This window comes from Medicago sativa, chromosome 1, assembly GCF_051527215.1.
Source record: "Medicago sativa cultivar Bolivia chromosome 1, Bolivia_mono, whole genome shotgun sequence".
Classification (NCBI taxonomy): Eukaryota; Viridiplantae; Streptophyta; class Magnoliopsida; order Fabales; family Fabaceae; genus Medicago; species Medicago sativa.
Genome location: NC_140749.1, coordinates 35,846,057 through 35,871,969, shown reverse-complemented (window position 1 = coordinate 35,871,969; position 25,913 = coordinate 35,846,057). Strand labels below are relative to the sequence as shown.

Genomic DNA, 25,913 nt, shown 5'->3' with positions numbered 1-25,913 from the left:
TCTGCGAATAACCTGTAGAGACCAATCCATTAAGTCGAGTATGATTTCAATTGACAAAACTAGCCGTCACACAAGATCGAACGCGGATGCATTCTCTTCCAAAGCAATTAATTTTGGAAATGTTTAAAAGTGTAATAAATGTATATAAGAACAATTATTTTCGCAACAAGATACTCATAAATAGAAACGCGTATAAGAGTATTAAGAAATCTATTTTTTTTTCTATAAATGTTTTTTACTGCATTAATGGTTTATTCATATTATTTCTTTCTTTTTTGAGTTTTTTTATGAGGCAATATTCATATTACTTCAGTAAATGAAGAGACGTGATTTGTGTGTGTTAGCACGTACACCTTCTGATCACTATTATAAGCAGAAATACATTTTTTAGATTCGTTGAATAAATGGCGTATGTGGTCTATAATATAGACCACCTATATAATTCATTGAATGAATAAAAAAATGTAAGTTTTTACTTATAAATTATAATATTGATCAGATGTGAATGCGTTTGATGAGGGGTTGATATCAAATCAAATTTTTTTTTTTTTAGGGAATTTAAAATCATATTTTGTGAAGTTTATTTATGATACAACCTTTGATGAGATATGAATGCGTTTGCTGAGGGGTTGATATCAAATCAATTTTTTTTTTTAGGGAATTTAAAATCATATTTTGTGAAGTTTATTTATGATACAACCTTTGATGAAATTTCCATAATTGTTCTCTACACGTCCAGAATACAAAAACTAGCCATATATATATATGCGAATTAAATACGAATTAATGACCAAAAAGTAAATGCTAATTAAATGTCAAATATACCTTTTTATCTATAAAAAGCCCCACCATGAAATTATTGTTGTCTCACAACTCCTTTGCCCTAGTTTTCCCAATTCTTTTTTGTCCATCACAACCATGGCCAACGACTTTAGTAACAAGAGGCATGATGTGCAATACTCGGTCACATGCAGGGTTTGCAACCAAGTTTTCAGAAGTAATCATGCATTAGTAACTCACATGGAGTCTCACGAAGGGGCCTCAATTAGAAGATTCTATTCAGAACCTGTCAACCCTCAAGGACAATTTCTTTGGTATAGTTCCCCACCAGGTTTTCATGTTCCAAATGATACTCAAAACATGAATGATGGTAGGATTTTTCAACCTCAACCACATCCTATGATGATGTTTCAGCCAACAAGAAACCAAATTCCGTCACATGTTTTGCCAAATGATGGCACCAAGCCATATATCATGCAACTCGAGAAACCTATCAAGAAAAAGGATGATGACAACTCAGCTGTTCCTACATTGGATTTAACACTCAAGCTTTAGAGATTAAGAGGGTTGTTTTGGCTTTTGGTAAATTAGGGTTTTGATTATTTATTTTTATGCTATTTATCGATTTTACATTTTCATATAGACTTATTATAATATATTAGAATTTAATTTGGTTTTTCTAACGGAGAATTTTATTTGGTTGATTTTTTTGAGGTTTATTTGGTTGATTTTATTTAATTTTATTCGTATTATTTAGGTTCTTTTTAGTTTAGATTTATTATTTATAACGACATTGGTTTCTCTTCACTGAATTCTTTGTGCCATTAATTTTCTTCTTTTTTTTTGGTACACATTAGTTTTATTCTTTAATTCTGACCCACAGTGGTTTTTCAGAAAAGAAAACAATTCACAATTATTTAAGAACTCTAAATCGGTGGATGCGATTATCTTCGAGTTGGTTGTTAAAACCCCAATGGATACCATTTAGTAACAATATTACATTCTCAAAGCTGGATTCAAGTAATCCAATAATTTTCAACTTGTAAAAAATTTAAATTTAAGTTTAATTGTCTTCGAGAACTATTTCAGGAGCACATATCAAGAATTAGTTGAAACAAGGGAAGATAAAAAAACAAGAGTATATCTCAGTAACGAAAACTCTGGTAGGCCGGAACAAGTTGCAAATTTGCAATCCTTATTTATTAATTTTGTTAAGTCTCCAGCAATTTAACCTAATTTTTTCCCTCCATTAATCCCTTATTAGGTTTGCAACAACTCTATTCTAAAACTTTGGCTCTAAATTTGCATCATATATCTTTTTCATTTCTCTCTTAATAACCGTTAATATTTTTCAAAGCAAAAATTTAATAGATATCTTAATCCTTATCATTATCCTTATTTATTAATCCTTATTTATTAATTTTGTTAGTCTGGAGCAACTTAACCTAATTTTTTCCCACTCATTTGCTTTATTAGGTTTGCAATTATTTAACCTAACAAATTCCATCTAAAAGAATGCATTGCACACCAATTTCATTCCTATCCGCTTACCTTTTTTTTTGAAGAAAATATTTTCTACCATATTAATGATATTACGGGTTAAAGATTATTTATTGATCTCTATTATAGTCGAGAAAACCCATGCGACGCACGGGTCAAAAGTCTAGTTGCAAATAAAAGCTACAAAGTTGAAATTAATTAAATTTGAAGAGTCGTATGAAATATTAGTTTTTTTTTTTTGAAGGAAAAATATTAGTTTTTGTTTATGAAATATTTTATTTTGGAATATTTTGTATTTTTTATTTTTGTGAAAAGGCGAGAAGAAAATATATTAACAAAACTGATTAAAAATATAAATGAAATTGCATAGTAAATAAACCACAACAGAGCAGCGGATTAAGCACCAACATATTTGTTACCAAAAAAAAAGCACCAACATATTTTGTTTTCTAATATCGACAGAAATTGTCTAAACGTAAGATAGTGAATTTTATCAATTTATATTTTAAAAGTTTGTTTTAAAAAATATTGATATGCAATATTTTTTTTTGAAGGACGATATGCGATATTTGATACTGAATTATTTCGAATATTAGTATATTTTAATCATATTAAAAGCCCAAGATCAACGGCAATTAGCTAAAACTATATTGAGTTGTCCTCGTGAGCTTACCTCAGTTGGTATGGACAATGCAAAAAATATGCAAGGTTGGGGTTCGAACCCCGACCACCACCAAAAAAAACTATATTGAGTTGAGTTGGTAACCAAAAAAAAAAATTTAGTTAATTTCGATTGCATTTAGATTCAATTTGAAAATACACAACAAAATCAAATCATAAAACGAAATTGATAGGATGATAAAAGAAAAAAAAATCTAAAAGATATTTAATTTATTTTTAGAGGAAAATTTAAAAGATTTGATATTGTAATATTTTCAACCTAAAATAATCTAATATAGGACAAGCGTGTATTCATGGAAGACTTGTTCTCCAAGTAGATACTAACTTTCAATACCTATAAATAAATAGTGTTGAATTGAAAGTGGAAGTGGATACCAAAACAAATACTTTTGCGATAGAGTCCAAAACAATTGCGATAGAGTTGAAAACAATGATGCAAGATCAAAGGAAGAAGGTTGTAATGGAAAAGCTGAAGAAATCTTTCTTGCTTCGTTATGCGGCAATGAACCCTAATTCTAGCTCCATCATCAACTCTCCAAACCTCTCCTCTTTTCTTGATGATCGTCTTCCACGACTTTTCAATGATTTCCACACTCCTGACCACCCTCCTTATCATTGGGTTTGTACCACTCTTGTTCTTATTTTCTTTGATTTTATTTCATGATAATTTATATAACTTTTTTGTTTGGTTTGTGTGCAGATGATAAACAAAGCAATCAAGGAGTTGAATGACGAATGTGGGTCGACTGAGAGAGAAATCTCTGAATTCATTAGAAGGGAATATGAAGATTTACCAACCGCGCATGCAACTATTCTTCAACTTAATCTGAGGAAGCTTTACATGAATGGAAAACTTGTTTGTACCAAGAACGGAAGATATGTGCTTGTTGATGCGGTGGAGAAGGGCGCCATTGATACGAAGAATAATTTTTCTTTTGAAGTTTTACCAAAAAGGATAGTAGGCTGGAAGACTAAGAGTCTGAGAGGAAAGGAAATTCGTACCGTGAAAGTCATTTGGGGAGAACCGTTGTCGTCAAATGAAAGAATTACATGGGAGTTGGAGGGAAAGATGAAAAACTTGTATCCATATTTGTTTTCTTAGATCTTTTTAGTGTTGGAGGGGTAATACCTAGGTTTTGTTTAGTTATTTTTTAGTCATAAGTGTTATTTGTTTAGATTCTTAAACATTATTTTAGAACAATAAAAGTTTTCATGTATCAACCTTGCAACAGTTAATTGATAGAGACCCGGTTCAACGTAGATTTTGGCTTTATATTTTAAAATTTCAAAATCATGTTTTTTCTGTTCGGTGATTTAATTATGAGTTAGAGCTTCAGTTTTTTTGTTGGTTTGAGTTAAACTTTTTTTTTTTGGTCTTCAAATATTCACTCGATAAAAAAATCATGAGAAATAAAAATAAGAAAATATATAATTAAGTCTAGAAATTGTTTCAATTTTGACAACATAGTCTTACAAGTGTTGGTGATTCTCTTTAAAGTTGTTAGTACTGTTGTTTTTCTTTGTTTTCAAAGTGCGATTGCAGGTCTTGTTTCTGGTTTTGTTCAGTTACTGCTGTTACAGTTTTATTGTTTTTCTTTCTGGTTTTCTGAATCAATAAATCATTATTTGTTATGTTATTGCAGCAGCAACAAAATGCTTCACAAGCTAACGGTAGTCCTCCTTAGCAAGACTATGATGTCATTATGTGTTTAGTATTTGAACTTGTAGTACATAGTATTTAGATAATTACCTAGTATTTTGTATTTAGTCGACCTCACTTAGTGGAATAAAGTTTGATGGTTGTTATTTCAATGCTTAGCAAGATTTAACATTTTTATTTTGTAAATTTTTTTTTGAAGGATTATTTTGTAAATTTGTAATGCCATTTTGAGACATTTGAATTAATAACACTACTTATTAATATTGTAATTCGACTGATCATTTTGATTTTGGATTCCGACTTATAGTGCTTATAAATATATGTTAAACTATGTAATGGATAGGATGAACTATCTAATGGATAGGATGACTGTTTGGATTGAACTTATTTTGAGTTTATGAAAAAGAGCTTGTGTAAATAATTAAGCTTTTATATTATTCATAAGGTCTTACTAACGAAAATTGTATGTTCATAAGTTGTTTTTTCTTATACTACCTTAACAAACTTATAAATAATACATTAATGTTTATTTGCATAAGCTCTAAAATAAATCAATCCAAATGGACCCTTAAAAACAAATTGAAAACAAAACATTTACCGTTGGTTGAAACCGCCGCGAAATAGCGATAAACATTTACCGACAATAATAACTGCCCAAAAATAGCAACAAACATATCTTGGTGGTTGAAACCGTCACCAAAAGCTTAGTTTTTGTAAACGTAAAAACAATAGCTTAGCGATAGTTATAATTTTTTTTTGAAGAATAGCGATAGTTATAATTGACGGTAACCATATTAGTGGTGGTTGTACCTTCGGATTGTCGTAACCGCGTCTAAATGACATAAGGACAATGTGTCGTTTCTTCAACCGTTGGAAGTCTTTTGTAGCGTCTTATGAAACCGACATCAAATCAATTTTCACTTTTAAAGAATTATTGAAAATAAGATGAGATTATGATGGTCAATTTTAAAAGCTTCTTAATTACATGATCATAATTGGAAAATGATCATGAAAGACGAATATCATGCTGTTATCAAGGTTTTGCAACTCGAGAGTTTACCTCAACTCGTTTTGTCTAGTAAACTCGACTCGTAAACTCGTACGAGTTTACCTAAAATTAAAATTATATAAAATTTATCATATGCATGAAGTCGCGATATCCATCAAAAGAAACAAACAAGGGAGAATATATGTATCCGCTACATTCGGGAGAGTACATAACGTTAGAAGGTTTGGAGTGCAATTTTTTTTTATTTTAAGTAAAACTCAAATATACTGAAAATTATAAGAGGCAATGGAGAGGGTGTTGGTGATTTCCAAAATAATGGAATCACTTTAGAACCAAAAGTTGTAACACTTCATGGGAATCATTCATATACATTGGAACCTTTGGCAAAGAGATGCTTAATGAACATTTGCATTGATTCAAATGTATATGGTTATAACACTTGGCAAAAGGGTGCTTAATGAACCATAACATTGATTCAAGTGTATATGATCATAATCTTTGGCAAATGGGTGCTTAATGAATCATAGCATTGATTCAAGTCAAAGGGGTGTTTTCTCTCATGTGAAGAGTCATATAATGCACTATAAATGTTTGGCATTTGGGCATTAGTTGGACACACACAACAGAACAACAACACACAACTTTGGACAGAATTTTGTTGCATTAACAACATAATTCTCTCTCATTCTCTTACTCTAAATCATCCATCAATTCTCTAATGCATGAGTGAATTGCTGGAACCATAAATCTGTAAAATACTGTTAGGAGATACGCTTGGTGTGGTTGTGCAATACACGTCAAGGAACTCATAGTATCCTGAAGGGGATTCGCCGGTCATTCCTTATTGCATCCAATATACAATTATTGGTGGGGGCGAATCGAACCTAAAGGTTAGTATGGCAACCCCATACGCTTTGAGTTTACATGCATAACTATTAAACTTTTCAGGTTTCAAGTACAACAGCATCTTCCCAACAATCAAGATATACAACAAATCTTTGGAATTTATGTGCACACTTCATCATAGTCATCTTCATCATCTTCTTGGTCAAGTTATTGCAGCAGACCCCCAACACAAGTTCCAACAATCTTTAGGTTCGATCTATGATTTACTTGTGATTAATGGCTGCAATTTTGGGAGAGATGAAAATTTACATTTTCATCCATGACTACGGTGAACGGTAAACAAATTCCTTTTATGAACATATGTTGTGGAAATTTATGGATAAATATTTCATATGTGATATGTTATGTTAAATTTACATGTGGTTGTGGATAATATATGCATGATAAATTTTGATATGTATGAAATTTATCGTTTGAAATCTGTTTGATGTTAATTTCAACATGAGATAATGTGCATATAAGTGATTACCTATTATGATATATTTAGTGTTCTAAATGCATGTGTATAGTATCTAAGTAAATATGAATATGTTAGATTTAACATGTGGTGACATATATATACATGATTTAGAAATTGTTCAAGTATATGAATTTTGATGAGTATAGTAATATGTTAAGAATGTTTAAACACTATTTTATTTATGAAAGTAGTGTAGATAAATTGTCAAAATATCAAGTGGTTGCTTTAATGATATTATTTACTTTGTGTAAGAAATTATTATCATTAATATTGTGTTGATATTATATGTACATGATAATATGAAAAGTAATGGTTAATTTCTTGTTTATCATGATATTAAAATAATTTGGGTATGTTTTGAAATATTGTAAGTTGATATATGTTCATGGAAGAAAGTCATAGAAAATATTAATGGTTTTGGTTCATTGTTTATTCTTCTATGTCATTATTTATTGAAATTTAGTATTGAACATATTTAAACATAAACTTGAATTTAACACAATGAATTTATGATATATGTATTAGTTATATGATAACTAAAATCAAAATGTTTGTGTTATATTTAATTTTATGTGGAGTATATAACTTGGATGTTTAATCTCATTTTATGAAGTTTGGTTATGACATTCTTTTATGATCAAGTTTTATTTTGCTATGTATGTTTAATGCATTCAATGTATGATATATCTTGGCTAGATATAAAAGAAAAGTTGAAGTTGGAATTGAAATGCATGTTAAAATATTTTTATAGCAAAGGTGTAATGACATAAAAGTTTGTGTATTATTACAATATACTCAATTGACAAAAGTGTCATGGTTTGATGATAATTGGTGAATACTATCAAGAGTATATAAGTTGATCCATAGACATAGCTATGAGAATACAAAATCTATGTGAAGAATTGAATATTCAAAGTTTATAAAAGTTAAAAGAAAATCTTGCAATTATTTGACGAAATGATTGACAAGGAATGATGTCTTTGGAAATGATGTTGAATACATTGAAGACATTATTAGGGATGTGGTACAAACCCAAATCTAATTGATCACCAATGGTGGAAACTCAACCCACACTTGAGTAGCATCAAGTCTTGGGTTCAATGGTGAAAGTACACTATTAGAGTGATTGAAGTACTTGACAATAGATAACATCCCAAGGGGTAAAAGTACTTGGACCATAAGAAGAAAAAGGGTAGGATGAGGTTTTCCTCTTAATGGACATATAGCATATATTTGCTGGAATGCATACTTATGGGGCATTTCCGATATAGTCTACCTATGTGAGAATGAAGTTTGGCCGCTTCACGGAGTTCAAGGGTTTGACTCTTAAATTCTCATGAAAAGGGATATATGACACAAGGCCTTCTTAATGTGTCATCTTACAAGTCTCTTTATCAATGGTACCGAGATTCTATGTGTAAGTTATGCACACTTGTTCTAATGAATAGTTGGTTCAAAGCTTGCCTACCATACTATTTGGGAATGAGCGAAAACTTAACTTACTAAGTAATGGTTCAAATCGCGAGATACCATTATCTGAAGGCATGGAATTTCCGGATTTATGTGATTTAGTATTTTGAAAATGGTGGGGGATTGTTGGTGATTTCCAAAATAATGGAATCACTTTAAATCAAAAGTTGTAACTCTTCATGGGAATCATTCATATACATTGGAACTTTTCGCAAAGAGATGCTTAATGAACATTTGCATTGATTCAAATGTATATGATTATAACCTTTGGCAAAAGGGTGCTTAATGAACCTTTGCATTGATTCAAGTGTATATGATTATAACCTTTGACAAAGGGATGTTTAATGAACCATAACATTGTTTCAAATCAAAGGGGTGTTTTCTCTCATATGAAGGGTCATATAATGCACTATAAATGCTTGGCATTTGGGCATTAGTTGGACACACAAAAAAGAACAACAACATAATTCTCCATCATTCTCTTACTCTAAATCATCCATCAATTCTCTAATGCATGAGTGAATTGCTGGAACCATAAATCTGTAAAATACTGTTAGGAGATACGCTTGGTGTGGTTGTGCAATACACGTCAAGGAACTCATAGTATCCTGAAGGGGATTCGCCGGTCATTCCTTATTGCATCCAATATACAGTTATTGGTGGGGGCGAATCGAACCTAAAGGTTAGTATGGCAACCCCATACGCTTTGAGTTTGCATGCATAACCATTAATCTTTTCAGGTTTCAAGTACAGCAGCATCTTCCCAACAATCAAGATATACAACAAATCTTTGGAATTTATGTGCACACTTCATCATAGTCATCTTCATCATCTTCTTGGTCAAGTTATTGCAGCAGACCCCCAAACACAAGTTCCAACAGAGGGGGAAGTTATACACCCGTTCCTCCGAAATTGCTCTTTTACCTTTTAAAATTGTTCATTCTCTTAATTATGTCGGACGTAAGTTAACTTATACTTGACTTTTTGAACAACTCACATAGACACGTGAATCAACAAAAACAAAAGGAAGGAGAACAATTTTTTCCATTCCTCATCGATCTCATCTCAACATCAACCCATCTAGTTAATATCGTGGTTCTTTATTCAGTTAACCCAACTAATAGAAATGGTGGGTGGCCCCGTATCTCAGCCAAATTATCAGTTAATATCGTGGTTCTTTATTCAACAGCATTGTGGGGTGAAATAGAACAATTGTTGTGTGTTTCTGATGTATATTGTACTTGTTTTATTTGCAGACCTTGTGCTATAGTTTTAATGAAATTATTTTACCCTTTCAAAAGAAAAAAAAATAAAAATAGAAACCTTAGTCAATATATTAATGAATTCATTACAATCCTAGGAATGTTTTGATCGTTGATTTTCTTGATTATTTTCTAGGCATCTGATTCAATGACTGAATTAACCAATTTTTATTCTTGGTCCAGTACATCGCTTCACTCACTGCCATCGCTTTAACTACGGATGCATCATCCAAGGAGACAACAACTTTGGTTGCCACCAAAATTGCTCTTACATCTTCCCGTCAAACAAAGAAACCTAACCCCTCAACAACCATCACCAATAAGATGAGCATCCCTTGTGGACTCCAACAAATATTGCAGTGTTTCAACTCAAAGCTATTGCGATGGAGATGTCAACCTCCTAGCCGGCAGTGGCGGAGCCAGACAAAAAAGTTTGGGGTGGCCGCCATCTCGCCATCAAAATAAACTAAAATATATAAATCATATTAAACACAACACATTTAAGTCGTAATAAACCAAAAATCGATCATTCAAAATTTAAATTACATAATATAATAAAGTCGTTCATTACATACCTAAAGATGCACTTTACGCTTTTCGAGTGCCTTGAAATCATCAATAATTGATTCGGAACTAATACATGCGCTAATTTCCCTTTCAATATAAACTGACATACTATCTACTAGATACTCAGGTCCCATCTTGTTTCTCAACTTAGACTTGATAATTTTCATTGCCGAAAAAGATCTTTCAATTGTGGCTGTAGAAACCGGAAGAGTCATAATAAGACGCAACAACCTATCAAGCAACAAGTAATTTTGGGGTTGTCCATTGACAGGAATGATGGCAGCCAAACATGAGGTCATTAATTTATGAACAAAAATCAACAATTTCAAAAAGACAACGAAATCAACATTGCAAAGGTCATTAATTCAAGCTGCTTAAGCCAACGAAATATTCAAACCAATTTCTGTCTCAAAATTACAAAGGAAAACTAGGTTTAACAGATTACAGATGGAAAACTCAAAGCAATCAATTAAATAACATGTAATCATCAAAGAAGAATCATATTTGAATGAAAATACATTCAATTTGACATTACCTTACAATTTCCAACAATTAGGGTTTGTTGAGAGAGATGGAGACAACTCTCTGTTCTCACTTCAGATCGAAGATGGAGATGGAGATGGAGAGTGGTGGCAGAAGTTGGCCAGTGGTGGTGTGGAGGTAAGCTTGGTTGGGAGAAGAAGAAGAGAGAACAACTTGGATGGGAGAAGAGAAAGCGCGTTCTCTGTTTGGACTTCTGATGACAGAGAAAATTGATCCCAAATGTGAAAATGAATTGGAAAATATTAATTTTAATGAAGGGTATAATAGTCTTTTCACACAAAGAATGGAGATGTCAAAGCCTCTTAGCCAGCACCTAGTGCCAAAGCAAACATGGATATGTCAAAACCTCATAGTCGCCAACTTGTTTCCAAGCGAACATGGAGATGCAAGAGCTTCCTAGCCGGCATATTGTATTTCATCATACGTGAAGATGTCTAAGACTCCTGCTTAAAACCGTGTTCTTCGTGAAAAACGAAAGAGTTGGTGAGACAAAGAGGATATGTCAAAGAATCCTGGTCAAAACCATTCTTCATCAAAAACAAAGGAGTTGATGACACAAAGAGATGTCAAAGCCTTCAGGTCAAAATCGTTCTTCGTGGAAAAAAGGTGTTGGGGAGACAAAGAGGAGATGTCGAAGACTCTAGTCGAAACCATTCCCCTTGAAGAACGAAGGAACTGGTAAAACAAAAAGAAGCTAAACCTTGGCTGGTCATGCATTCTGGTTGCGTCCAACACCCACGTTTCCCTTTAGTATCTTATTTATTGTTAAGACGTTATTTGGTAATATACGAAAACTTGATCTCTCCACTGTTAATTCTTTCTTAGAAACCTTACTCTAACCATTGTTATTGTTTATTATCCATCATTTCAGAATAAAATACGAAGTTATCATTCTTTTTATTGATCATGAACAATTTATGTTGACTTGAAGACCCATAATCGCGAAATAGTATTCATCGATTTGTAAAGCAGTATTATAGTATAGACTGATATATGTGATGAATATTTTGATTTTATTATTTGGATGTGAATACATGATTTTCATGATAAAAGTTTATATTTTATCGCTACGTGAATATTGTTGAATACATGAGCATTAAAAATGTAGAGAAATATTGATTGAAGAATGCGATATCGTTTTTGAATTACATCATAACATGACATATACATCCTCGTGGATTTGTGCGTATTTTCTTTATGGCTTCGAGAACATATTATCTTTGTGATTATTTTTCTTATGGCTTCATCTGTATTTTTCTTCGTGCGTATTTTAGCTTTGTGTGTATTTGCGTTATGGCTTTATGTGTATTTTGGTTATGGCTTTGTGCGGCTTTCTGTGAAATTTCCTATTGGTAGACAACCGGGGCGGATCCAGACATTTGGTGCATGTGGGGCTAAAATCTAAGTTGCTAACACTTGCACTTGCTATCAATAAAAGCAAAGCCAACTTCAAAAGCTTATAAATCATAGCAAATGTGTTGCGCTTATTTGATTCTAGAAATTTTGCACAAGGTTGTTGACTTGTTGGTCTTATTCTTAACATATTGTGTTTTATTTATAAGGGGATAATAATTATTTTGGTCCCTGAATGTGCAATAAGTAACCATAATAGAAATTTTAAAGTAGTATTTGATTGTGCACTTTGCTAGTCAAAATAGTCCCTAACATTAAAATAATTTGTTAATATTGTCATATTAGTCTTTTAATATACTTAATAATTGTCACTTCAAGGTTATTTTCACTAACAAAGTGCAAAATCAAATATTATTTTGAAATTTTAATACATTAAAAGACTATTGTGACTACTCGTTACACATTCAGAGACCAAAATAGTAACTATTACCTTAATTATAATAAAAAAAATAGAGAAATTGGATGTGGGGCTTTGGTCCCACATAGCCTTAACATGGATCCGACCCTGGGTAGGAGTGAGTTATACTATATCCAAATCATGTAGAAGTTGGAGAATGCATTTTACATACACAACCTCATTCAAAAATTGGTGCATATCTTTCTCTATGTTTGATGTTATCTTCTATGATTGATCGCATAATATTGTACCGTATGGTTGGTTTTAATTCGTACGGTTTTGGATTACGAAAGTTGACTCCTTATATCAACTTTTTAGATGTCAAAGAACACATGCATGCTTGATAATTTTATTTTTAAGGGAAGCATGCTTGATGATATTACTTGAAGCATATAAAGGAGAAAAATAAAATTCAAACATAAAGACGTTTTGTATTAAACAACTGTATTCCCGTTATTATCTTTTAATTAGATATATGTGGTGGGGTTTTTTTTCTTCCACGCAATTATAATTTAATCATTTTTAAATTTGAAAATATAGTCAAAAGTTGGGTATTCGTTCCTAAAAAAAAAAAATAGGGGTATTCCTGGTTTGGTTTGGGTAAGATTAAAAAACATTCAAACCGTAAGATAAAAAAATATGTAGTTTGGTTTGATTGACATTTAAAATGAAGTTTGAACCAAACCAAACTAAACTAAACCAATATGGTTTGGGTTGGATCGATTGATGCGTTTTTTTTAGACAGTATAATTTTTTGTTTTCAACGTTAAAATCAAGTTACAAAGTTTAAACACAACATATTTCCAACAATATTTAAAATTGCATGCAATGCTACAATTTCATTTTCATCCAACAACCATCTCAACAGCGTAGACCAAGTTGAAAACATGGACAAAAGTAATATTATTATTTAAGAATTACATAAGACTAAAGATTTTGTCAATCTCTAAAAGTTCAAGTAGATATAAATACATTTTTGTAATAAAAAACAAAGAAGAAATTTAACAAGAGAAAAAATATGTCATTTTATGAAAGTTTCCATTTACTTTTTATGAGTATTGGTTTAGGTGACATAGATTTAATTAGTGTTTTTCATATGTTCCGGTTTGGTTTGATTTGATTCGGTTAGTAAAATAAAAACCTCAAACCATGCAGTTGAGTACAAAAAAATTGATCCGAATGCGGTTTTTTACGGTTTCGGTTCGGGTTGGTTTTGTTTATGGTTGGTTTTCTATTGGGTTGGTTTGGTTTTGAACATCCCTAGTTAGAAGATGGAAATGCATTATTAGTAGCAATTTGTTTTCTTAAGTTTTATTGACACGCGATAAAACCTAAATGTGTGTTTATTTCAAGGTTTGTAATATGTTTCTTAGGAATGTGAGATTGAAAATGCAACATTCTCATGTTTGTTACAAGTTTTGAAAATTTGTTCCCATGAATATTATGTTCCCAGTAATGTTATTTACACATGATTTCTTCTATTGATATTCTCGTACTTAAAGGATGGGAATCTAACATTCTCATGGGAATAGAAGTCAACTTCCTATAACTTCCCACTACCACTCACATTTATTTCTATTTTTATTTTTTTAATTAAATAACTTCTAAAACATTCTCGAAAAATATAATTTTTTTAGCAAACACATGGGTAGGAATGATATTCCTAAAAATATTATTCCTCTAAATATCATTTTAAGAAATGTAATTTCTTACCTTGAAACAAACACAGTCATTTTAAAGGACATGTCACTATTTATACATTTTGTTTTCCTCCTTTTCGGTTATTATTAATTTATAAATGCGACAATTTTCAAAGATATTATTTTGTTATAAAATAAGTTGTAATTGTTTTCAAAGATTTTATATATATATATTCAAAATTGAAGTAGTATTAATAAAAAGTAGATGCAAGAAGCCACGTGCTACAAGGAATGACAGAAAGATAGCTATAATTCAATACAAAATACAAAATTACTATTATTTATTCTTGAGGTAGGACAATATTACTATTGTTATTGTTTATGAGATTGCAAAGTAACGCAAATATCCTTATATCTTTGAAAGAATCCTAATGTATAGTATTGTTTATCTTTTACTTTTTGACAAAACTTTAATATTATTAATTATCATGCTTTTGACAAAATTTATTTTGTGCATACACACACATATATATTCACACAAACAAGGTGAACTTGTTCATTAGTATACCAAGAAGATACAAAGAAATGGCTCAAAATCAAAAGTTTTTCATTGCAGCCTTGATCGCTCTTCTTGTGTTTGCTGGAGGTATACGCAACAGTGAATGTAGAAATGTTGTACGTCTCCATTGCATCGGTTCATGTCCAGGGAGTCATTTTTGTGATGTCGATTGTAAACACAAAGGCTATTCGAGAGGGGAATGCGGTCCACCACCGAAGGATCATGATTGTTGTTGTGTTACTTAATTAATGATTAGCTTTAATATTTGAGCTATTCTTCTATATGAAATAAAATGTTGTTCAATAATAGTTAAGCTTCATTGCAACTAAATAAAAACATGATATATTATCAAGAATTTGAATTTATCCATCATATATCGCTTTTCCTTATTGTTTCGATGTAATTTTTTGAAGTGTTTTTTCATCAATTCCAAATAATTATCTAAAGTTAAAGATTAATATTGGTCGATTATTCCTTCAAAAAAAAATATTGGTCGATTATAATAATAAAGAAAATGAAATGTAGTACTGCTGTATAAAAAAAAAAAGTAGAAATATAGTGAAACATGAAATCTTTCTTCTAAAGAACGAAGATAATCTATACTATATATAAAGAAAATTACCATTTTCAGCACTTTTGGGTTGAATTTTTCTTTTCAAAAATGCCCTCAATTTTCAATACAAATTAAATAACACAAGTAACAAATAGATAAGAATAAATTTAAATATTAAAAAAATGTAAGAAACTCGATATGAATATATATATCTGATTTTTTTCCCTTTATCATTTAAAAGTGTAACAAATTAAATTAAATGAATATATTTATACTTACTTTTTTTTTGAAGGAATATACTTACTTTTTTATTATTTCAATTATTCCCTTAAACAACTTTTTTATATAATAAAGATTGTTGTTGGTGTTATTTAAATAGATAATCATGTTTAATTTGGTTTGTTATAACTAGAAAGCAGCAAACATTTATTTTTTTTTGTTTTAATCAAAATAAAAAAATTAAAAAAAAAGTTCATAATTTTCAAATTTTAGCGCAATAAAAAGAGCGGAAAGACGGGCACGAGTGCCCATCTTTTCGCTGGTATATATAAAAAGGATGTGCCTAATATGAGTTGTTCCCGTATAAATTTTTTAAGTTTTTCTATTATCAAATCTAAATAATTTTTTGAAGTTTTTTTGAACGAAAATAATTATTTGAAGTTAATGATTAATATTGGACGATTCTTTTTTCTTTGGAGCAAATATTGGACAATTCTTTTTTTTTTTTTAGCAAAAATATTGGACGATTCAAATCATAAAGAAGTTCAAATGTAGTAAAAAATGATCATTCCCACTTCAAAGAAAGCTAAGAAACACCATGACATGACAACTTTAACCCGGTCGGTAGTTAGCTACCACCGTCTTCTTTTCATCGGTAGTTAGCTACCGTCAAATTAATCAATTTCAGCGGCAGTTAGCTGCCATTGCGATCTTGTATCTCCATAGCACCAAATTTCATCTGAGCATGCTACAAAATCAAACGATCAAACAATGTGTTAGGTTCTTAAACATGTATTGGCTGCATTTTTTTAAAATTTAGTTATAGCAATATGTCAGTCATAATGTCTTAACATGTTGGTACGACATCATAATGTTCCTTGATCCGCATTCTTTGAGATTTATCTTAAACGTGAAGATTTTCATATAATATCTAAAGATTTGTTTCACGTGAAGAGTTGACCAAGAAAGCGTGTTTCTAGAAGCAGAGGAAAGCGGTTTATGCTTAACTTAGTCCTTAAGAATGTTGCTGCAACATGTATGGAAACATCCGACCTGCTTCAGTATATTTGTGCTGAAATACTGAGTTTTCAGCTGATATTTAGCCGAACTTATGCATCCCGCCCATTCAGCATTCAAGCTATATAAACAAAGATAGAAAACCTAATTATTCACTGAAGCCGCATTTGAAAAAGGAGTCTTTTAGGGTTATAGTCTTTGTGATTTGTGAGCAACTCGTGTGTCATATTGAAACTAGAGCTGGACTGTCTTTGAGTTGTAATTTTTGAATCACTCGTAAGCTTTGAAGCAAGAGTGAATTATGTCTTTCACGGAGTGTGTCTCCATTATCTTTTGTTATTAGGACGATCATTGTGTTGTGTCTAAGAGGAAGTGAGTAGGGGATCTCATATCCAGGACTAGAAGAGTCTTAGGTAGAAATTTCACAAGTAGTGATTAAGTGAGAAGCTACTAGACCGAGGGTTTGTAAGTATGCTTTGAATTGATACTACTATAGTGAATTTCCATCCTAGCTTGGTAGCCCCAAGATGTAGGTGAAGTTGCACCGAACTGGGTTAACAAACTCGTTGTGTCCTCTTAATTCTTGTACCTTTTTTATTGTTTACTAACAGTGTTATTACGAAGTCTTGGCATCGTTCTTGACATCCGTTTGGACATCGTACATAACATCTGTACTACGTGCCGGAATTTCACAATGCATATAGAAAAAACTATAAATGAATGAATCATGAAAATGATAGAAGGAAATGTGATTAAAGGGAAAAGGCTAAAAATAAGAAAAATTCATTCAGATTTGACACATAATTTATGGCTTGTTTTTTAGTTTTTAAGAGGAGCGGCGATGAGAGAGAAGGTGTTCATACCATTGTATGTTTGAACACCTTCTTTCCCATCAGTAATGAGCCATCACCATCCATCTTTAAGCTATCTACGCCTCCACGTTCAATTCGTATATCATTTTCATAATCATAAAATAGTCGCAGCGGATTCATTAAGTAATCATTATAAAACCATCGTCGCAACATTTCAAAATACATCACCATGAAACATTGGAGGTTTCTCAAAAATAATCCAACAAAGGAAGTAAACAAAATCCTGACAAAGTCCTAATCAGAGGCTACAACTAGACTCAAATAGCAAAAGCATAAAAGCGAGGAAGCCTCAAGCTATCCTCGAGTACTCACGTCCATCACACGTCCTCAATCCTGTACGTCTACACCACAAGTGTCATAAACGAAAACCTGTAAAAGAGTGAGAAATACTCAACAAAGGAAATCATGAACATAAGAAGATTCAAGGCAACAACAACATACATATGGTTCAATTCAATATTCAAGAAAGTATTCTCATGTATATCCTTTTTAGTTAAACAAGCATATCAATTCTCAAATCATCAACACTTGATAAAACAAGTAATCATATTGTCGTTTCATCGCCAAATCAAACTTATATCATTCACACTTCATTCACCATCACCAAATATCATATGATACACATAGTCATCCACACACATCTTCACATAATCAATCACAACTCTCACATAGACTCATGTATATTCTATTTTCTAGAAACGACTCAATATGCATGTGGTGCCAAGTTTTGGATGTCGAAGTTTCGTTACCGATTGATCCACTTGTCAATAATTGGAAAACCAGAGATACGTTCCCGAATAATCAACCCGTCAATACCCTTCAATATGACTTATGAATGCATGGACTTCAAGTATAGACTCGACAATGCACATCATCTGTAACACCAAGCATATCAAGAATCTAGATGTTACTTCTTCAATAAATCACCAAGCATGCATAAATAATAGTTTTCTCAAAACATCGCAGCGGAATAAAAACATCATCACAACTACAATCAGTAAAACATCTATAAGTACCCATGTCTCAAAATCATACTACATTACCAAATATAAAATCTCATCTCAACATTTGAGTCATAAAAAAACAAATAGTCATAAGACTGGGGGTTAGTTCATAATTCACAATTAGACATAATCAAACATAATCATTCAATGATTCTTGCATAGCACATATACATACTCAACATTCCTAGAATACTAATATCACATGAATATTATCTCAGTCAAGACAAATCATGTTATCATACTTCTATCATAGCACATCAAGTATATTCATATCTTAAATCATCATCAAAATTCATCACTTAACAACATCAATCAATATAAGAGTTACTCACCTTATTTCTCATTTAGCATAATTAACTCAACAAATACAATTCATCATTTTAAAGGTAAAAGCAAGGAAATCATTGTCTCTAAAGAGATCATCAATATAATTCACACTTCATTATTAACACCAAAATAAACATCATCGATTAAAAATCATCAAAGTGTACAAGTATCACCAAAAATAATGACACATCATCAAGTACACATTTCACCAAGTTCAACAATGCATACAAATCATCAAGGTTCACCAAGCACATAATCACGAAGCACATATTCAAATGATTCACATAATTCACCCATGCATATATTCACGTAGACTTGAATGTATGCAATGCGCCTAGACATAAATATGCATGTGGTACCGATCACCTCAAGGTCGCCACCTTAGATACATCTGTATCACAATCATCTTCATTTTGAATACAAAGTATTCGATAATATTCATTGGATATAAATATCCTAAACATCTTCATTGGATATAAATATCCTAACTTATGATGCATGAATATATGACTCATTATGCACATGTTCAACAACAAATTCATCATCGTTTTCACATTCATTTTGTATATGTGCATTCACCATCATTATCATCGTCATTTTGCATGTATTAATTCACCAATATAATTCATCATCTTCATAATCAACATCAAAACATAATCATGTTTATCACCAACCATTCATCAAAATAGTCATCACCAAAAAGAAACACTTTCACCTCATGATTCACAAGTCATATTCAACAAAAGTCATCACCAAACTATCACTTTAAAATCACCAAAGAATCATCATCAACAACTATCATTAACAACAATCAACATTAAAAACAATCAACTCAAGTCAACAAGTTCAAAATCACATTTTGCACCAAAAACGGACAATCGTCCGCAACTTAACATTCAACATATTAGACACTCATTCATAATCAATTCATTCTTATTCTACACTAACATCATAAATATGAAGTAAATTGCAAGTTACAAGATTAAGAAAGTTCATCCCTCTAATGTTCGTATAAGTTTATGAAAATTAGCGTTTTCCGGTACATTCTCCAAAATCAAAGTAAATAAGTTCAAACGCCTCAACCAAGTATACACACAAATCACATATGAGTGCAGTGGCATATACATATACGTTTCATAGGCTAATCCTAATAAATACCAAAATTTCACAAAGTCCGTATCATTTTATCATTTTATAAGTTATTCGACAAAACAAGCCAAAACAAGTTCAACACCTCAACCAAGCACACATACCACTCACATATGATCACAGTAACATATGTATATAGGCATCATAGGCCAATTCACATCAATTCCAAAATTCCCAAAGTTAGTATCGTTTTGGCGTTTTTCAATGAATCCAACTTTTCAAAGCAAAACCAAGTTAAAGTTCATGATTCCCATCCAAAACATTTTTATAAATCATAACTAAAGTAAACAACCCACCCTTTTTCCTCAAGAAAACGGGTTTTCGAAAAATCTCATGTTCTTGAGTCATTTTCAAAAGTTATGATACGATTCATAAAACCAAGTTCACTCTAACTCAATTGATGTTTCCAAAGGTTTAGAAAGCTCAAATACATCTAATTACATCAAAAGAATCAGTTTGGATGGTTCAGATCGATCCCCCTAAGCCCGGAACACCCAAAACATGGGGTGTTGTCATTGGGCAACTCGCTTAAGCCAGTTCAACTAGCTTAAGCGAGTTTTCTCCATAACAGTTCCCCTGTTCTAGTTGTTCTCTTACGGGAACACACCACTTTTCACACAAAATCCCCAATTTTGATCCCCTTGACCCCAAATTCGACCCCAAAACTTATACACTAATTTACAAACAAAAAAAGACATTTAAATCAACAACAAAAATCGAATTATAACACCAATTCATCTCAAAATCCTCATCTAGCTCATTTCCACCCAAAACCACCATTTTCTCATTTTTCATTCAAACCTCAAAACAACCACACCAATTCAAATTCCATCAACATACAAACATCAACAAACATTAATGAAGTGAATTCAAACATGTTTCAATAACAATCACACTCCAACTCATGATTTTCACTCAAATAGTCAAAAATCCTCAAAGCAACTCAATAACAACAACAACTATGAAGTTCAAGCTATTAACACAACAATTTCATGAAGTTTATCATACCCACAATCTCACATGAAATAGCAACACAAATTTTATCATTCAAAACCACAAAAAGTCACAATTATCACAAAAGCACTTAAACCCATAAGTGAAATTAAGAGATTATAGCTTAATTAGTGAAAAGAGTCTATCCCCCTTACCTCTAGTTCTTTAAGATTCCAAACCCTGGCTTTAATTTTTCTCATAGCCTCTAATCCCAAGCTTTCTCTCTCTACCTCCTCTTTTCTCCTCTAGATCCCTTCTCTCTCTCTCCCTCTCTCTCTCTCTCTCTCTCTCTCTCTCTCTCTCTCTCTCTCTCTCTCTCTCTCTCTCTCTCTCTCTCTCTCTCTCTCTATATCTATCTATCTATCTATATATCAAAATGTTATGTAAAAATGAGTGATTGAATGTAATGACTCAATTTTCTCATAAGACTAGTGTTTATAGTCACTACACAAATTGGTTTAATCTCTAGTTGTCTTAGTGTGCTCAATATTCTTACCAACTAATTCACCAAATTACTACACGCTTAATCCGTCAAAATAATGAATAATTATCGTCTCTAAATAATTACCCTAACTCACTAGTAACTTAGTAAAAATAATTATTCCTACTTGAAATACTAAAAGTAAACTTCTCATTATAATGACTAATTTACCCTTCCTTGCCAAATGACCAAAATACCCCTGAGTCTAAAATGACTAAAATACCCTTCTTAAGCCAAAATCCATTAATCCCGAATAAAGCACGCACAGAGACAATTAATCACATACTAGCACATAAAAATACACATAATAAATAATTAAAATAATTCTAGCGAAAAATGGGTTGTTACATCACCAAAAACTTATCATTATATAATTCACACCATTATATAATATATCATCTCACCAACACCTAATTGTATCGTCAAAGCAATACATCTGTACATCATCATCAAAATATCCACAACATCATATTCATCATGATTATTACCTCAAGATCATCGTTCACATTAATATCACAACATTGCTTCATTTAACCAATTTATGTCTTAGACGATTTACTAGTAATACCTAATTAATTAACACTTCCTTCACATATCATTAATCGATTCAATTAATACTCATCACCTGATCATTATCGTATAACCAATTACAAATCAACATGGCATGGTTCACTATTTCACAAAGTCGGTCTACTTTCCAAAGTTCACAAAGTTCGTCTATTTTTACCATTTTACATAAATCAATCTATTCCCAATCTAAACTAGGTTTAATTAATCATACACATCCAATTATACATCAATTAATCAAATTTAGGCACTTGGGACACATTCATACGCATTAGGAACCATAAAAAGTCGCAAAATTGAGGTTTGCCAACACAGACAGGGGAGCATTGTCATGCTTACTGGGCGCACAATCGTGCTTACCAAGTCAGGAAGCCACGCACTGTCTGTGCCACCCAGGCCCACGGTCGTGCATCACCACTTGGAAGGGAAATTGCAATCTTTCGTTATCGCGCGCAAAACTGTATTTTCGAAACCGTTTTCGATCCAATTCGCACCAAACTCGTACTAAACACTTAACCCACTGATACTCAACCATTTAAAAATCATTTATAACTTAAACTACTTAATACAACTTTCTCTAACATCAATTAATATAATTAATCACTTAAAACAACTTATAGCTTAAAAACCCATTTTCAACAATTTAATTCCTTACCCAAAACAAGTTAACAACAACAACAATGCCATATCATAATCATTCCAACATAGCAACAACTTCATTAATTCAATCATATACTCCAATTCATCAAACAACAACTTTCATGATTATTATTCATTTCATATGAAATTCACAACAACACATCAATTTAATCCAAACACCACATTTAACATGATAACTTCATGAAATTCAACACAAACACATACCCAAAGACATGACAATTAATTAGAACATGGTTTCAGCAATAATCATCATCAACCTCATAATTTTCACATAAATAAGTTAAAATATCAAAAGCACTTATTCTATATAACCAAGCATGAGTTATAGCACAACAACAACATAATTTCACAACTTTTATCACACTCTAAATAAGCGTAATTAATGGAGCACGAAAATTAACTTAGGTCATCAATTATTCTATAAATCACATTAAACACAACAACCAAGATTCTACCCAATATGAACAATCATTCCTAGAGATGACTAATTCTCATACCAATACCTTATAATTTCAAAAGCTAAGCTTTCCTAGCTCCAATCTTCACCTCTACTTTGATTCTCTCAAGCTTTCCTTCTATTCTCCCCTGGAGCTCTTCTTTCTTATCTTCCTTTCTCTATTCTCTCTCTAGCCTCCAATTTGTAAACTTAACAAATGATTTCACAACCCAAGTTTGGGACTACTACTAGTCTTATATACTCTCACCAATTGGGCTTAGATTACTTATTTCTATTGGGCTTAGTCTTATTCTCACTAACAAATAACACTACTCATTCTAATTCACTTAATTCTCCCTTTTTACAATTTACCTCTATTTAGTAATTCCACCAAGTTACTACTAACCTCAATAAATATTCCTCCACCTCTAAATTACTAAAATGACCTTCAATTGAAACAATTATAACACCCTTAATTCCTCTATCTCTAATAAAAATCAAATTAACCCAACAATTCAAACATATCAAACAATTAAATAAACAATATCCTAAAAATCGGGTCGTTACAGGAAGTGTCTAGTTTTGGCGGTTTTTTGTTTAGTTTTTAAGAGGAGTGGTGATGAAAGTGAAGATGTTCAAACCATTGTTCAAACACCTTCGCTCCTGTCACCACACATCTTATAAACTGTGGAGTTTGGATGCAATGAAAATAACACTACCTATTTTTAGAACTTTATGCGGGTTGTGGACCACATAAGGTGTATGTGGAACCCCATCCACACAAAAAATTTCAACAACATCTAACTATAGCCGGTTCTCTTCACAACAGCAGTTAGCTGCCCCCGGGACATCTGTAGCTAACTGTCGTTGCGTCATGAAGGCAGAACATGCAATAGACTTTTTTTTGCCAAAACTTGCACTTATGCACTTATAAAATTCCATGTTTTTCTTTGTATTTTAACATCAGCAATAATAAACTACCAACATACGAACTATCAACATTTGATTCAAAATAAATGCAAATTGGCACGATGAAATAGAAATGCAGCAACATCAGTTAAAATACAAAATGTCAACCAAATACGAACAAATGTCATCAAATTACAAACACATCCTGAAAATGAAACTAACAACAAGTCCAAAAATGAACAAAGCCTAACAAGTCCTAAACATGACACTACTCCTTCTCTTGCTTCTACTTCTGCTACTACCTCATCGGCCTCCTACTCCTGCTGGTCAATACCAGTGCCAACCTCCCCCTAATATCACGCAAAGCCTGATATAACTATGCATTACTCCATCCCTCCTTACCCAAATATTTATCAGCTCGGTTGACAACTCCACTAACCAACTCAATGGTATCAAGCGAGCCTTTCTCCTGCTGCTGTTGTGCAATGATTTTCTTCTCATTTGCTGGCCTCCGATGAGATCCCTCAACAGGTGGCAAAATCTTTGGGTGAGACACCCGTCCATACAAAATCATATATCCGTCTTCGTACTGCCTTTGTACATCCACTTGTTGAACCCATTGATGCAGATGAATCGAGTGAACACGATAATCGAGAAAAGCCTACACAACCTGGGTATCTCTCATAGCATACACAGATGTTGGAGGTCTGGGGGTGTTCTGCACATACCTGTACTGCCTTTTAACCCGCTCAAGAATGTAACAATACCCTTTTCCATGTTCGCACATCAACCATCCATAATACCAACATATCTCCTCAAATGCCTGGATCTCCCTGTGCTCTTTGTACGACATCCAACATACATCATCCATCTCCAAATGATCAAGCGCCAAACGGTAGGGCTTCATAGCTCCATTAACCCTATGTGGAATCTATTTGGAAGGGCAAGGATAACTTGGGACATACTCTTCATTTTCATTAACTGGGTAAACTCCTGGAAAATGTGCCAAAAACCATCATTGTACAAACCAAACACATTTATAAGTTATTACCAAGCATACGATAGAAAGTGGTTAAGCTTAAGAAATTAAAATTAAAATAAACACTTTGATTCACATGCACAAACATAAGATAGAAAGTGGTTAAGCTTAAGAAATTAAAATTAAAATTAAAATTAACACATTTTATTCAAATATTTTCGCATAAGAAATTAAAATTACTATCCTCAAGAGTGTTAAGCTTCCCCAATCAATTTTTTGTTAGGTATAGCGGCCTCAGATAGACAATGGTAAAGGTATGCCAATGTCATCCCTCCCCACAAAATGATTCATCGAACCAAGTACCTCCATCGTCTGCAGGTATATCAACTAGTTGTGTTTGTTGTTTTTATCAACAAACAACTTACATCCAAACAGATATAAGAAGAAACTCCTCAATTTGATGTGAATATGATAAAATGATCATTCCTTGCTTTGTTATATTAATTATTGGATGACTTACTTTTTTTTTAAACCGAGCCTATATTTTACTAATCAACACACACAATTTGATAGGAAAGTTACTACACAAATTTGAATTCAAATCTGAAGGAAACCACATATTTTCTTTTGTAACCAATTCCCACGAGGTTTTGAAGAAATATTATAGAGTGTAAACTAGGGAACTTCAAATGTATTTTATGCATCTTTAGAACTCGAATCAACTTATAGCTATTTCTATGAATTTTGTACTTGCTTATGTTAGATTTCAAATGTCACCAAGAATTCGTCAAACCTGACTTATATAGCTAAAGTTATGACCAAAACAGTAAAGAAGTATAATTGTCTTAATACAGTGACAAAGAGGAGCCTCCCCTAACCACCGATCATAATAAAAGGAAG

The 25,913-nt window shown here is 32.0% G+C and overlaps 1 protein-coding gene across 1 annotated transcript; it reads right to left on the bottom strand.

The window, feature by feature from the left end:
- Nucleotides 1-24,410: 24,410 nt before the first annotated feature.
- On the bottom strand, nucleotides 24,411-24,941 carry LOC146954627 (uncharacterized). The gene is made up of 2 exons (XM_085745357.1): nucleotides 24,780-24,941; nucleotides 24,411-24,695 (listed from the first exon to the last, which is right to left on the bottom strand). Exons 1-2 carry the CDS (start codon nucleotides 24,939-24,941, stop codon nucleotides 24,411-24,413), a joined length of 447 nt encoding a protein of 148 aa, XP_085601483.1.
- Nucleotides 24,942-25,913: the final 972 nt, after the last annotated feature.

Excerpts from the sequence above, each read along its gene's own strand:
- LOC146954627 (XM_085745357.1), bottom strand. The coding sequence starts at position 24,941 with ATGAAGCCCTACCGTTTGGCGCTTGATCATTTGGAGATGGATGATGTA. Across the intron at positions 24,696-24,779 it reads ATTGTTACATTCTTGAGCGG|GCTTTTCTCGATTATCGTGT; the intron begins GTTAAAAGGCAG and ends CAGGTTGTGTAG.